Raw genomic sequence first — 16,364 nt, 5'->3', positions numbered from 1 at the left:
TGCCCATTTGAGGTCTGTCTCTTTAAGAACTTCACGTTTTTTTTATTTCTTGCTGTTCAAATGCCATTTTCAAAGTGGACAATACACTTCGTAATTTATTTTCAGCTTGTTCATGAACATTTTTCTCATCACGCAATTGTTCCATTAAGTCATCAACCTTCCCAGCATAATACGAATTGCCTTCATTCAAAGCTTTACGCATACTGTCAAATTCCTCCAGGCTGATATAGTCCTTTCTGGATGGACCTTGCACCATACACTGACCACACACACTGACATCTTTATTCTGCTTTGTAAATATCTCTTTCAACGGAATAACTTTACCTGATCAACTTAAAAGGATTCACCACAGAGGATTTCAAACAGCTTTAAATCCCTTTCATGTAACCGACTTTCTTCACATTCAGACTGTAAACTCCAGCCCGGGTTTTCCATCTCTCTAGATTGAGAATGAAACTTTTTAGAATATTTATTTTTGTTTCCCATGATTCTTGGCCCAAAAATACACAGAAACAACTTGTTTTTGTTTTCACTGTATCACACTTTGTCTTCACAAGTATTTTTAACACAGCAAAACATTTTTTTTTTTTCATGTGGCACTACAATTACAAGCATGTATCAAGCAGTCTCAATAGCCTTTCAATAGGAACCTCTGCTCTCTTCACAGACACAGTATATACTTGCACTTTTCACTTGTACAGCATAATAACACAGCACCTGCTTTCTTTTCTGTGGAACTACAATGTCAAGCAATCAACACAGTACTTGCTCTGTTCTTTGCAAAAGAAATGTCCAGACCAGATAATTAGACACACCTTGTCTTAACGAGACAGAGAAACACTTTTGTGTGCTTTCAGAAAAATAAACAGTGTTCCCTGTTAACACTGCTGTAACAAATGTCATGACCTCTTGCATTTCTTTGAAATAACACTTCTGTACATTTGCGAACAATTCTTCTTCCTCTCCAAAGGAAGAATGCACACTTGCATACAACTTTTCTGTTTAACAGACTTTAACTTTTCTCTTCACTCACCACCTTGACGAGCCATCCACCATGCAGGTGCAGTGAGCCTCCTTACTTCCATTAGCTGCTGTAATCCACTTTCTGCGCAGCTCTTATTGCGTAGACCTGTGTGCGTAGAATCATTATGCCCGCATTCTCCACCATATTGTGATGTCTTGGGGTTAATTACCTCGGCAGAGGGTGAATGGGTGCAGTGTTTAGGTGCTTAATGAGGGTCCACACACAGCTTTCAGGTGAAATAAACAAGGTGATGCTTTACGTCCAGCTATGAAATCAGGAAACAGAAAAAAACTAACAAACCTAGCCCTTGTTTAGGGCACTAGCTCACTTCTTCAACCTCTCTATAAGGGAGCAGCTAGTCTGCCAACAGTCTCTGAGGTTGTGGTCCTTCCTGCCACATGCAGGACTGGACCTGGCCTCCTGGCCTGGTATAGCTTCCTCAGGTATCCAAATACAGTCTCTGTGCCTTCCCTGTATCCTCCAGGTATACAGAGGCCCTGGCTTCCTCAGCCTGCAGCTTCACTGCTTCAATGTCACTCAGTCTGAGAGTTTGTGGTCCCCCCTTGCCTCCTGCAAGGTCCAGACATCAGCCTCCTGGCCCCCAATGGCTCGCTCAGCTTCACTGGGCTCTTTGCCACCACAATCCCAAATGGACTGTTTCCCACAGCAGCCTGACTGGTCTGCCTTCACATCAGCCCACACCTGAGCTCTATAAACAAGGCAGCAATTAGGCATCTTCCCACAATGCTTTTCTAGTCTGTGTGGGTGGATCTCCCCTGCCCCACACAGAATCTGCTGCTCACCAGTGCCACCTCTGGTGATACTGCCACAATATGTATACGAGAAAGAATAGAAATATGAATACATTACCAGATTTTCTTTCTACTAAGCCAGATTGGACAGATAATCTTATAGTGTCTACCTAGCTTTAAACAGGGTTTTTTTCCTTTTAACATCAGCACCTATGACATCCACTTTTCATGAGCAAACTTTTAATCTATTCATGTAACAAGTTTACAGGGAAAAAGCAGGAAATTATATGCATGGCATTGTAAAAGATAGTACTCTATAAAGTAACCCCAACAACCACCGCCCCCCACCAACAGGTAGCTGTCACTACAAATTGAAATATGAATATTGGACCCTGAGCATCAAATAAGAGAGCGCATAAAATAAAAATACAGAAAAACAAATAAACAATAGAGGGAATAATTCCTTCTACAAATATGCAGAGACATAAGAACAGCATAGACAGCTAACATCTAATGTTTGATAGTCAGTCCTAATGAACAATCCCCCAGGGCTGGAGCAATTAAAGACATCCAAAATGAAAATGGAAATAATCCAAACTTAAGGTTATGAGAATATATAACTTCAGACAATCTTAACTAATTAAAATTAATTAAAATCCAAGATGAACATTGCAATATCTTTTAAACCCTTGCCTAGGACGTACTAAAGTAGAGAAAACAAATTAGCATCAGACAATAAACAATCCGTCATCTAGTCCCAAGGAGTCATACCATAGAGACAAGAGATGCAGCAGAGCTGACGAGGAAGAGCGTAACAAGAAGGTAAAGAGGTGAGTCTTCCACATTATATTCATACAAAAAGAAAGACTCCTTCAATTGACCATAGCTGCAGCTAATGCACAATACAAGCAAAGACAAAGGAACTCTGGTCACCAATATTGTCCACAAGAGAATTCTCAACAGAAGTAGGACATAGCATGAGTTAGTTTGAAATGCTGGTAGGTTCATGGATCTTGCAGAGACTCATCCACCATCCTTTCTTCTATTTCATCCTCACAAAAATAGTTTTGGGAATCATGGATACAAAAGAAATCAGGCGTGAAAGATCCCAAGCTGTGCAAGGTATAGCTGCACAAACTTCTGGCTTCTACCATGCCAACTGTGAAGAGATTGGTGTAAATCTTTCCTTGCCTTACAGACAGCCGCTGAAAAGTCCTGGAACATAAAGAGCCTTTTATCATTACAGACCAGTTGGGAAACTCTCTTATAGGTGCATCTTTTGATAATAATTCGACCATCGAAGATAACAGCTCTCAGACTATCTTTCAAGTTATCTCTCGTTGGGCCTAGTCTATGGGCTCTTTCAACCTTACAGGTATACGCTACTGATGGCAATGCAAGGAGACTAAGTAGTGTAAAAGATAACAAGCGATACAATGACAGATCCTTCAAAATTTACGGCAATCCATCCAGACAAAGGTTGTTTTGCCTTGATTTATTATCCAAATTATTCACTCTATTCCATAAGTACTGTTTCATCTTGTGGTCAGATAAAGCTTGCTGTTTCACCTGGTCTTGGAATGCTTCTACTATTCCTTAGTTTGTTGTTCTGAACCCGCTTAGCAGCTTATACAACTTGTTGTTTTAGTTAAATTGTAGCATAAAATTAAATTGAAAGTGGTCCCATAGCTTCCTTGATAGCTCTTATAGATGTGTCCACACTAACCTATTCTCAAATCGCCAAATAGCCCCGCGAATAAGCTGTGCTATGTATCCAGCCACACAGTTTTGCAACTTATTCGTATCACTAAAGCGACAAAAGTTCAATGCATGAGTACCCTGGACACTGCCGCAAGTACTCAATGCAGAAATGGTGTGCAAATTGGATGTTAAACCTGGGGAAAAAGGCAGAAGACCAAGGACCAATATGAGTGAGCTCCGCAATGCATGCCACCATGCAGTGTTGTGCTTGAAATTCTGGCTAACTCTAAACACCCAATACACTATAAGCGGCTTAGAATTGTCAGGACTTTGCGGGTGTTTAATGCTGATTTGCAGGGGTTACCTATCCGGGCCTTGGTGGTGCAGTGGTGTAGCATGCGGGGTCCTCATGGATGGGGGCGAGATGGCAGAGATCTCGGCCATGGCGTTTGGCAGCACTGGCTGGTGTAACGGTAGCCGGGGATCTGGGGTAGTTTGGTGTGTGTTCCATGTAGCTTGTGTTCCTGTGTGTCTGCATGGAGGGTGCTGCCATGTTGGAGACAATCAGCTGACTACCAGTAATCCAATGGTCAGCCAGAGGAAGTTCCTGGGCCAATCAGTGCGCTGCTATGCCTTAAAAGCCAGTCTGGCCCAGTGGGAAATTGCCAGTGCAACTGGTCACTACTCCTGTAAGCTGCTTGTTACTGTGCTCCCTGCTGCGGTTGCTATTTCGGTCCAAGTGCCCTGTGGAAACCTTTATTGGCGGTGTGCTCTTCTAGTACATGGTTGAGTCTTGAATTGCCAGTGCAACTGGTCACTACTCCTGTAAGCTGCTTGTTACTGTGCTCCCTGCTGCGGTTGCTATTTCTGTCCAAGTGCCCTGTGGAAACCTTTATTGGCAGTGTGCTCTTCTAGTACATGGTTGAGTCTTGGTTCTCCTGTGCCTATACTATTAATCCTACTGTTTACCCCTGCTGACCACATTCGGTCTGGTGTGCATCTGTATAGCTGGTTCTGCTCCGCATTCCAGCACAGCCCGAATAGTTGGTACTGCTCCGCATCCCAGCATATCTCAATATAGCTGGTTCTGCTCAGCATCCCAGCACACCCTATATAGCTGGTTCTGCTCTGCATCCCAGCACATCCTCAATAGTTGGTTCTGCTCTGCATCCCAGCACATCCTGAATAGCTGGTTCTGCTCCGCATCCCAGCACACACTGTAAAACTGGTTCTGCTCCGCATCTCAGCATATCCTGTGTAAGTGGTTCTGCTCCGAATCCCAGCATATTCTGTATAGCTGGATCTGCTCCGCATCCCAGCTTATCCTGTATAGCTGGTTCTGCTCTGCAACTCAGCACATCCTGTATAGCTGGTACGGCTCCACATTTCAGCATCATCTCTAGTACAACACTTATTAACACGCAGTGAATCTATTGAAGTTCTCCATCTTGGATACTCTACAGCTCTTATACTCACCTGATCCCAACAGTATCTAGTATCCTGGTTCCATACCCACCTGCTAAGTGATGTCCGGTTTCTATTCATACACACAGTTAATACATGAGGATAAATTATATACTACCTCCTCATTTACTCCTATCTGCAAGAGACTCTCCCACTACTACCCTCACCTCATCAGTGACAAAAACCCAGCAGATCTGACAAGAATGCAGCTACTATATGACACAGGTCCTAAATTAAGATTAAAAAAGAGGAAACAGATATCCAACCAAGCGCTAAAGAATATAAGTGTCCAGTTCTAAAAAATAAATTAATTAAATCAGTCTATCAAAATCTATCCTAAAAATATACATATACACATATATACACATACACATGCAAATAGATACGTGTCTATATGTATACAGTAAAATGAAAACCAATAAAAAGATTACCTCTGTCACGCTGCTCAACCGAAAAATTGGGATAACTGGGTCCCAAAATAAGAAATTAGAAATAAAGAAAATGGAGAGCGCTAGACAGGTAAAGCATTTAATAGTCACTAATCAAAAGACATACATATAAAAAACCTTCAGTACAATCATGAATAAAATAAATGTATAAAATATATAAATGAATCCGAAACCTAATGTCAGTGAGAGACACCTAGAATGATCCAATGGTGATCAAAATAATGTTGGCAACAAAACCGCATATAGATGATAGGTTTCATATGAGCATGTGATTAGCTAAAAAGTGTCTCATACATTCCACATCCAGCTCAAAAGCGTTAGTAAATGGAGTTGTTAGTAATGGAAAAAGGCCTGCATGGATAATTTCAATCCGGCTGAATAGGTAGATAATAGTGGCACTAAGCGAGTGCACCAAGGAAAGCCAGGGAGTTAATGTTATTAATTATGCAGCAGTAAAAGTCTTGTCACCTGAATGTAGTGCCGCTGTTTGCCGGCATCCCGGCAGATACAGCTGGGTGACGTCTGTCCTGCCTCCCACAGGCTTCGGCAGTATGTGGATCCTTCTGCCACCTGGAGAGGAGGGCTGCGCTTCTCACTGTGACCCAGCGATGCGGATGGCCGCCTCCGTGTGAGAAATCCCAGCAGCTGGAAGGGCACAATGGCGTGTCCGTCTGTGTGCTCACTGGAGCAGTGCGAGTAAAGCCAGCTGGCAAATAGTTTGCATCCAATCAGGTGCTCTCTTGGTCCGGGATCTGTAAAACATCAGCATAGTAGATAGATTTCCAGGACGTGTAGTTGTGCCATCTGTCTGTCGCTGTATCCACTGTATCAGTTTTATTTCTATCCGATGTGGATGCTGTTGTCTTGGATACCCATATTGCTCCATAATAATTGATGAAATGAGAACAGATATTAAAAAGTTCACATCAAGGCATTATAAGAGAGATAATAGAGAATGTAACAAAATATAAACTGTGTAGAAGTAAATTCCTTAAGTTAGGGTTAATACATCATAAGTAGATGCTCCATTCAAAATAGCAATTGGGGGGCGGGGGTGAAGAGCAAGATCAATAGTCACATCTTTAAAGCAGTCAAAGGAAAGTGCATGCCGCATTGCAGTTGTCAGAATAATAGTGGTTACCCAGTGATAGAAAAAACAGGTTCCAAATTCTAGTGGTACAGTAAAAAGAGTCTCTAAATGAAATAAGCAGCTTCCATGCTCATGAAGGGGGGGGGTCGCAGAAGGTGGTTTGGTTTTCACATATGTACTTCAGTAGATGCCGGGTACTGGTCCATTACTCCTGGGACCTAATGATGCTCTAGTTTATGATAGCTTATGCAGTTGTGGTATATCTACATTATATGCTTTTTTCTCTCTCCATTGGTGCACACAACCATCAGTGAAGGTTTGGTTGTTTGTACTTTGTCGCTCACAGATGTTAAATCATCTATGGTCGATGTATTCCTCTTGTTCATTGTTTTTCGGTTTGATTTCTTCTTGCTATAATACTAAACCTCTGTGTTACTGTATGCTTTTGATGCTTGTAAACCGACTTTGAGTACTGTTGGAGAAAAGCGCTTTACAAATAAAATTATTATTATATTGTCGTCCTTGTTTGTTCCTGCAATTAAAATGGATATGGACTTCTCTTGCTTATTTCACCATTTACTTGCTAATACAGATTGTTGGGCAGTCTTTTATTTAGTGAGAGGCAGACCCATTAATTCAATTGGGGTTCGGTGTTTGTGCTGGGATGGTTTCCCTGTTTAACTTGATTCTCTGGCGGCTCAGTTGGGTACCCTGGGTGCTTGCTGGCTGATTTAGAAGGCACTGATTTGGGTAAACATATAAGGTATCAATCTAATTTTGCTCATCAAGTATTGTTTCTGGAGCTGCTGTTTTCATTTGTGTAGTTGGCTGGTGGAGGTCAATGGATGGTGGACTGCAGCTTTGTTGGAATCTGGCTGCTGGAGGGACAGCACAGCACTTCAGCAGCCATAGTTGACATAAGTGGTGATTGTTGGGCACCTTTTTTTTGAAGGGAGGCAAGGTCTCTTTTTAGATGAGACCTAGGTATATCCTTGGAGAGCATCCAGGCTGGCTAGTTAAAGGGGAAAATGGGTCCAGGATGCTTCTGGTGCATACATTCCATCATTGTAAGTATTATGTACAGTATGGTGGCTGTATCTGATTATATGCAATGGTATCTCTGCAACCTAATAGCTTGATTCTTGATTACAGAATTAATAAAAGCCGTGTTCATTAATGTTTAGCTGAGGCCCATCAAAACTTTTTAAACTGAGATAAAGGGAGGTATCCAATTAGCCCCGAACATTGCTCGGGCGCTAACGGATTCCCCGGGGCTATCCAAATAGCCCTGAAGTCAGCATGACGCCGGCACTTACTTATTTTGGGACCTGATGTGTCTCGAAAAATAATCCATGATAAATGCCGTTTTTTCACCTTAAAAAAGGCTAAAACACATAGGGCTGCAAGCTTATTGCGGACTCTGTGGTTTTGTGAGATATATCCTATTATTTTGTTCGAAATAATAGGATAGGGTGAAAAATATATTGGGAAAAAACGGAGATAATCATGGGGATCAATTACCGCTCAAAGTGTAATATGCAAATTTTCAAAATGAGTGAAGTTACAGCGGTCTGCTCTCCGCTAGCAGGCTGCTATTCCCGGCTCCAGCACTGACATTTTTCGGCTCTGATGTCTGGGATTGGGTCACCAGCGCAGAGGCATCATTGTTTCGAGCTGCTGAAATGTAGAAACCTCTATTTATTGCAAAATTATATTTCAAAATGTAAATTAGTAATGTTGGAGTTATGCCCTTGTAACCCTTCTTTTTGTGTTTTCAACAATAGTCTCCACAGGTAGCACCTCTCATTATATATATATAAGTCCAAAATACACCAACCATTGGGAGATATAATGCCCCATTTTGTACCAAATGGATCTCAATCCTCAATAAATGCTCCATGGACCTGATGCTTTTGGTCATAGAGGAATCCACAAGGGAGCTTAACTACAGATTCTGATACTAATTGGATGGAAAAATTAAAATTGCAAATCGATACTTACCGCAAGGATCTTATCAGATATAAAAAAGAAAAATACAATAAAGTGCAGTTAGATTATTCGCAGCATAGGATGTACAACTGGCTTCATACTGCTAGCCATCCTCCAGGAGAAACAAGGCAAGGACGGGGAAGAACATGTCAGATAACTTGGAGACGTATGGAACAATCGAGCACGTCAGCCAGTGACAATGATAGTTCGCAGGTACGCCCATCTGTGAACCAATCCATTCCTTTAGGGGTAGACACCCGCAATTCACGAGCGGGTTCAAGAACAAACCAACCAGGCGTGGCCGGCAATCGGAGAGGCAGAGGAAGCAACAGGCCTCCCAAGGGACGCCGAATTTAGTTTTTAATCTTTCTAAGACTCCCCTAACAACGGATGAGATCAGTGTATCAAACAAGGGCTTGAGTTTCATACCTACTAATGAACATAACCCCTTTCAATGGAAGATAGATAATTATAAATTACAGCGGAGTCTAAGATTGAAAGAATATTTCAGTAAACAAGAGAAAAAGGTTCCTGAGACTCGGGAAGTTCCTGCACTGATAAAAAAAATTGGGTCCTTCATCCCTCTTTGATCCCCAATCTTTCAACTCATCAATAAAAACTTTTTCGAGGATGTTGGAAGATGTTCCAAAAAAGATAGCAAGAACAGGATATAGAAATATGTCACATAATGAGAACATGGCTCTTAAATCACTACAACAGAGACGCGATATTGTTATAAGGGGAGCCGATAAGGGGGGAGGAGTGGTAGTTTTGGATCTTGATCTGTATAAGGAGGAATGCACACGTTTGTTGGCTGATGATAATTCTTACATGAAGTTAGACTATGATCCGACATTAAAATATAAAAAAGAGCTTAATACTTTGTTATTGTCGGCAGTATCTAATAAAATTATTACAACCGATATGCAAAAAGCATTAGAAGTGGAATTTCCTAAATCTCTGCTTTTTTACGTTATCCCAAAGATACATAAAGATTTGGTAAAGCCCCCTGGCAGGCCAATAATTTCTGCCAGGGGATCTTTATGTGAACCATTGGCAATTTATTTAGATGCTTTTTTACAACCCTGCATAGTTAACACTTTTACTCATCTTAAGGACACGTCTACTTTATTGCGGGATTTAGCACAGATCAATACAGTACCTGTTGATTTGGTTTTGGCCAGTATAGACATGGTAAGCCTCTACACTTGCATTCCACATCTGGCAGGTGTTGAGGCGGTACTTTTATTGATTGAAGATAATATCTTATATGAAGGCCCTGAGATAGAATTTTTCCTAAATTTATTATACTTTACTTTAACACATAATTATTTTGTTTACGATGGAAAGTTTTTTCTACAAAAATCAGGGTGCGCAATGGGGTCATGTGCCGCTCCGGTGTTTGCTAATGCATTCATGTTCCTGATTGGAAAAAAATTATTTTTTGAATCTATTGAGAACAGTCGTTATATTTTCAAGTACTGGCGCTACATAGGCGACCCTTTAATTTTATGGACAGGAACAATTAATGCATTGCAACAACTGATAGAGCGACACAATTTATCCCCAAGTCCAGTGAAATTAACTATGACAGCAAGTGTGGACAACATTAATTTTTTGGATGTTAACTTAAGTGTAAGAGATAATAAAATGTACACTAAGTTATATACGAAAAGTACAGACAGAAATACCTTACTAAAATTTGAGAGCTGTCATCCGAGATCGACAGTGTCCAGCTTACCTTATTCACAGTTTCTTAGAGTATGTCGTATAAACAATGATTTAAGTGAGAGAAATGTTCAGCTGGAATTAATGACAAAAATTTTTTTTGGAAAGGGGTTACCCCAGAAAATTGGTTGAGGAAGCAAAAAAGAAAGCTACACAGGTTGATAGGGCTATTTTACTGCGGTAGAAAAACAAAGATGGTATAGAATTGAATGTTGTACCATGGGTTAATAGATTTTCCCGAGAGAGCCAAGGGATTACAAAAAGTGCGAAACAACTTTGGCCCATAGTTACAACAGATCCGCAGTTGAAAGTATTGAAAGATAGCAAATTGCTACCAAGTTACTCTAGGGGAGCTAATTTAAAAGATTTATTAGTACGTACAGATGTTGCCACTTTAGGTTCACTTAACACTCACTTTTTGGCTAGAAAAGCAGGTTGCCATAAATGTTTAGGATGTGTAACTTGCAGTTTTTTAACAACATGGGACAAATTTAGTCATCCGTATACGGGTAAAACTTACATGATTAGACATGCTTTGACATGTACATCTAAATTTGTGGTATATCTTCTGTCTTGCCCATGTGGGTTACACTACGTGGGCAAGACAGAAAGACAGTTCAAAGAAAGAATGGCCCAACACAGAGCAGCCATAAGAGCTGCATTGTCACAGGGCTATAGTGAGCAATCGGTGGCTAGACACTTTATGGAGGCAAAACACACAATGGCTATGCTTCGATATCGCATGATAGACCATGTCCCTTGGACTATCAGGGAGGGCGATAGGGCTAGGAGATTGCTTCAGATAGAAAGCAAATGGATTTTTACTTTGAACACTGTCGGCCCTTTTGGGTTAAATGAAGCTCTTAATTTGAACTGTTTTTTATGAGCAGGTCATGGGAGCTTATCAGTTTGAATATGTAGAAATTATAATATAATATATACTCATTTTAATAGCCTTTCATGGTAGATTGCATAGGCATTTATTTGAAAAAAGTATTATGATCTGTCACCACAAGATGGCGATCTTGTAAAAGGAGTAAATTAGTAATAATTCAATTAAGTAATGTGTAAATTGTTATATGCAGTTTTGTTAATTTAAAGGGTTACTATAATGTGTTAAAGTCCGTTGGTTATATTTACATCTTTTATAGTGTTGTCTACATGTAATGTGGACAGTAGACACTGTTTTAAACACTTGTTTCTTTCACTCCTAGCAGCTAAGCCAGTCCGTGGACCCGGCTAGCGTCACTTCCGGTGTGACGTCACAGTCGAAAACCGGAAGTAGAACGCCCGATACCGGATACCTGGATGGCGTGCTGCAGGTATTCACTGTCACTGGTCTGTAAGTACAAATTGTTTTGTATTTCACTCTGTATCTGTGTCCTGACAAAGGGGGATGGCCCCGAAACGTTGAACATGCTGATGCAGTAAATATTTTTTCATCACAAGTCTGAGAGTGCCGCTTCATTACAAAAGGATATATATATATATATATATATATATATTCAGGTTGTGCAGTCTAGGGTCCTTTTCTACATACTGTTTAGTGTACACCTATGCACACCTGCAGGCATGAGACTCCTTCAGCCTAGGCTAGCACCCCTTCCCACCTGTCCCCTATTGGTTTTAAGCAGGGATCTGGCATTTTGACTGCACTTTAGTAAGAGGCACAATCTAGGTAAGTCCAACACATTTATATACTGCAGTGCAGCAATGGGTTGATTTTTGGGGCGTGGGTCCCCTGGATTGCTTTGGTTGGGCTGCTTCAGGGCATCACATTATAAACACATTTTTCCTTTCTTGCACTTTTAGCACCTCTATTGTTTGTTTAATACATATGTATTATTTTCACATCTTTATTTTGCACCTTACTATATACAGCACCAGCTGCTCTTATCTATCCAACACCTTTTTACACTTCACCTTTCCTCATTAGAGTGATGCCCTGGGGTGGCTCAGCTGGGCCTGTTTGGAGGTGTCCTGCGCTCTGGATTTCAACCCCAGTATATTAGGGACCTACCCTCAGAGGTTACCTGGGCACGGTGGGTAGACCCATAACCATGGCCATGATTATGCCAAAACCTCTATTTATTGCAAAATTCTATTGCAAAATGTATTATAATTAGTAATGTTGGAGTTGTGCACTTGTAATCCTTCTTTTTGAAATGTAGAAACCGGAAGTTCGGAGGCCTGTGCAGTGGAGTGAACTCAAACTGGTGAGAAATAGCAGGCTGTTTGAAGGTTAAATGTGTCTCACATAACAATAGTCTTATTGTATCACAAACATTTGACTGCTAACTCCTGTGACTGTCCGCAGTGCTTGTACTTGGAAATTTGATCTCAAACCTCGGATTGAACTTGACCTGTGCCTCTATCTTTGTCCATTAAAACTTTCATATCAGAATCATATATGTACAGTGGCACTCAAGCACTGTGACTGGAAGAACTGTGCACTGCTGCTGCACCCACCGGCATTTCACACATGGTGATGGGCGCAAGCCAATCAGGAGCGAACGCTCCTGATTGGCTGCCGGTCTGCGAGCTGCGGCTGGCTCGCGGCCAGCACCATATTTGTAATTTTAATGCAGCAGGCACTGTCAGGCGTTATATTAGTACTCCATGGCTGTCTCTGCACTCTCCGTGCCCGGGACTTGAGGCTTGGCGGTCCCCCTTGATGGCGGCCCTGCACTTGACAGTAATAATTCATGAACGCAACCATTTTACAGTTAGAAAAACATTTTGTTCAGCAGACAAACTATTTGATACAACTTTCAACGAGAAACTGTTTACTCTCATCAAAATGATCTATGATTTTCTTGTGACTAAGGAAAATACAACAGTAAATGAGTTTGTGACATTGTATCTTTTCTTGGAAATTTTGTTTATTTCTAAATGCTATAAACCTAATGCTGGGTAAACACTTTGATGATGGATTGGTCAGCATCAGCAGACCAATATGCCGTCAGATCGGTCAATTGGTAAGCTATATACACTTACCAATCGCCCACTTGATGTGTCTGGGCAGACATCACAACTGGATTTTTATAAACTTCTTCAAGTGAGGGATCCAGGTACTATTCAATTCCGCTCCTGGCTCCCAAATCAAAATACGGAGTTCAAACTGAATGCTTTGTGCAGGTGTCTCAGTATTAGCAATGGAACTCATGTGCTGTTCTCATGACATCACTCAACATTTAACTATTAGGGGTAAATTTACGAAGAATCGAGTCTGGTTGAGTTAGCAATCTCTGGAGAGTTTATGCTTTTTTTTCCGCTTTCAAATTTACTAATGTCAAACTCGGGAAAGAGATCTCCTTTGCTACGGGAAAATACTGGAGAGTTAGCAAACTCTCTTCAATTCACCATCGGCGAAACTCGAGAACCTTTTCACTGGTGAAGACAGGATTCAGGAATTTACCAAGCAGAGAGTTTCCAAACTCTCAAGAGATGGAAAAACTCTCCTGTAAAAACTCGTGAAATAAATACACCTGCCTGTGATCTGCGAGTTTGGCAGAAACATACACAGATCACTGTGATCCATGTATGTTTCTGCCTGTAAATTGTGAAAAAAAAAATGTTAAATGTAAAAAAAAAAAAAAGAATTACATAGGGCCCCCCTCCTAAAGCTTAACCATCCCCCAGCCAGTCCTGGTTCTTAAAATTACGGGGAACAAAATGAGTAGGCTTCCACCGTAATTTAAGAACCAGCACTAGGGCCAGACCTGGTTTTAAATATAGGGTTAAAAAATTTGACGTGAGGTACCCCCTATATTTAAAACCAGCTCTGGGCCCTTTCTAGCGGGGGCTGATGCCACAGCCAGGGGAGCCCTTTCACCGGGCTCCCCAGCCGCAGCATCAGTCCTGACCAGTAGTCAGCCCAGGCAAGGGATTGGGGAGTTGGAGACCCCCAAATAAAGGGGTCCCCCTCTCCAAGGCACCCCTGGCCTAGGCTGATAGCCCGGGTCTATCCCCTCCACCCCTGGGCGGTGGGTGGCAGGTTGATAGTGTAGGTGTAGTGTGTAAAAAATAGAATAATTCACATTGTCTTTACAGTGGAACTACAAATCCCAACAAGGCCCACTGGTACGTTTAATTCACCTGTAAAGAAATGTGTAAAAAACACAACACACACCGTGAAACTAAAGATTTATTACATCCATACACACTCACACATACTTACCTGCTGCCAGATGTTCACGTCCCCCTCTCAACGTAAAGTATCCATTGGAAGTACCTGAAAAAAAGATCCAATACTCACCTTTTGTCCCACGATGTTCTCCGTAGTAATCCAAATTGGGCCCCGAAGACACTGTAACAACACGCTACAGCATGTTGTTACAGTAACGCTAATGATAGCTCTGGGCTTGAGCTATCATTAGTGCCGGGGTGCCAGCCAATCAGCGGCGGCTTCCATTAGCAGCCGCTGATTGGCTTGGACCCACGTGGAGGAGCCGCTCATTGGCTAAGTACACGTAGGTCCCAGCCAATGAGCGGCCGCTAATGGAAGCCGCCGCTGATTGGCTGGCGCCCCGGCACTAATGATAGCTCAAGCCCAGAACTGTCATTAGCGTTACTGTAACAACATGCATCGGCCATCTCACTCTCAGCTAAACTCACTTCTTGGTAAATTTGCGAGTCTCAGGAGTCTCAAATCTCCCGAGTTTCGTGGAAGCTAATAAGAGTTGAAAAAAATTCAAACTCTCCCAGACTCGAATCTTAGTAAATTTACCCCTTAGAGAGCAGTCCAGGAATTTAAGAGTAATCCCGAATCAAGGAGCACTAAGATATGTAATGTAAAACAGATCAAATATTACTGATATATACATTTTTTAATTTTGGTGCAGTCAATTAGAAAAAGCAGAGAGGGGCCTCATGCCAAAACAAAATGTAAAAAGGAAAAAAATAAATAGACTTTAATTTCTGTCTCTGTAACCAGAAAAAGATCTGTTCAGTACACAAGCTTAGTGTGCCTAACTTGGATGAGCTCTAAGATTAGATGTTTGAGTAAGCTAATAGGTCTGTGCTAGTAATGTGATAGTAAAAATGGCCACTATCTTGACAAACATAATGTTTGTTTTGCCATATTTATTCCAATATGCCACAAAAAATGCCCTGTTAATAATGAAAAACAGGCTTAAATGAACTTGAGTAGTATAAACAATAACAATAATACAATATTCAAAAAGAACATAATACTGTACCTATCTCTTGAATCTTGCCAGGCGAGGTATTTGCATTATGGTCGGGTATGCTGAATGTCTTTTTCTTTAGTAAGCTCACAGAATTACAGTCTAAAATGTCACTCTGTAAAAATATAATTTAGTTATATTTTCTATATGTATTCTGATCTCTTGTGCCAAAACATTTTTTAAGATGAATCCGTAACATTTTTGGACAAATTCCAATTTTAATTCTGAATGACAGCAAATATATATATATACAGTACAATGTTATTCTCATTATCGTTCGGCATGTGTTAATTTTAACTCAAAGTAAGTGTGCACTAACATCATTCACTGGGAAAACTAATTTCAACCCATTAGAGTATTTTAAAACACAAAACAAAAGCAAATAGACAAATGGAACCAGAATAATATCAAAATGAAGCGGCCTTCAGGACAGAAGTTACCCAACAAGCTACTTAGTCAGGGAGGACTACAAACTTCTAGCCAGGTATTCAGTCACAAGTTAGTAGCCCACGGTATTGCAGAATAACGTACTGGATCTCAATAGTGAGTTACATGATGTGGACAAAAAATGCAAACCCCTAAAGTAGATGAGGGACACCAAGCATATTGACAGCAAGGGTGTGGCTTACATTAACCAAGTAACAGTCAGAATATCATGGTTATGTATAAAAGATTTGTGCTGTGATGGTTGCTTATAATTATGGCTGTAAGGTGACCTCAGACTCTTTTAGAAGAGGCTGCTGTAGCTACACAATTGGTAAGAGCTTCTGGGACTGATTTTTCAAAATGTAAAGCCTAAAGATGCGCAATTCTGTATGAATGGTATGCAAATTTCAACTTGTAGAGCGCACAGTCAGTTTAATACAAAACAGTCTGCTGCTGCTGGAAGTAGCCTAGTAAGTTATCTCTGTAATGACTTCCTGATGAGGAGAAAGGATTTGTGTGCATTTGTGTATAACCTATGTTACTCAAGGAACA

The 16,364-nt window shown here is 41.0% G+C and overlaps 1 protein-coding gene across 2 annotated transcripts in view; it reads right to left on the bottom strand.

Annotated features, from left to right (window-relative positions):
• Nucleotides 1-16,364, bottom strand: part of TEX14 (testis expressed 14, intercellular bridge forming factor) — a 377,640-nt gene that overhangs the window by 35,602 nt on the left and 325,674 nt on the right. For both annotated transcript variants that reach the window (XM_088449540.1, XM_088449541.1), the window contains one exon: nucleotides 15,399-15,501. In XM_088449540.1, coding sequence (XP_088305666.1) covers nucleotides 15,399-15,501 — 103 coding nt within the window. The remainder of the gene's footprint in view (nucleotides 1-15,398; nucleotides 15,502-16,364) is intronic.

This window comes from Taudactylus pleione, unplaced genomic scaffold, assembly GCF_031769625.1.
Source record: "Taudactylus pleione unplaced genomic scaffold, aTauple2 ptg000487l, whole genome shotgun sequence".
NCBI classification, from domain to species: domain Eukaryota; kingdom Metazoa; phylum Chordata; class Amphibia; order Anura; family Myobatrachidae; genus Taudactylus; species Taudactylus pleione.
This window is presented reverse-complemented; position numbering and strand designations above follow the sequence as displayed.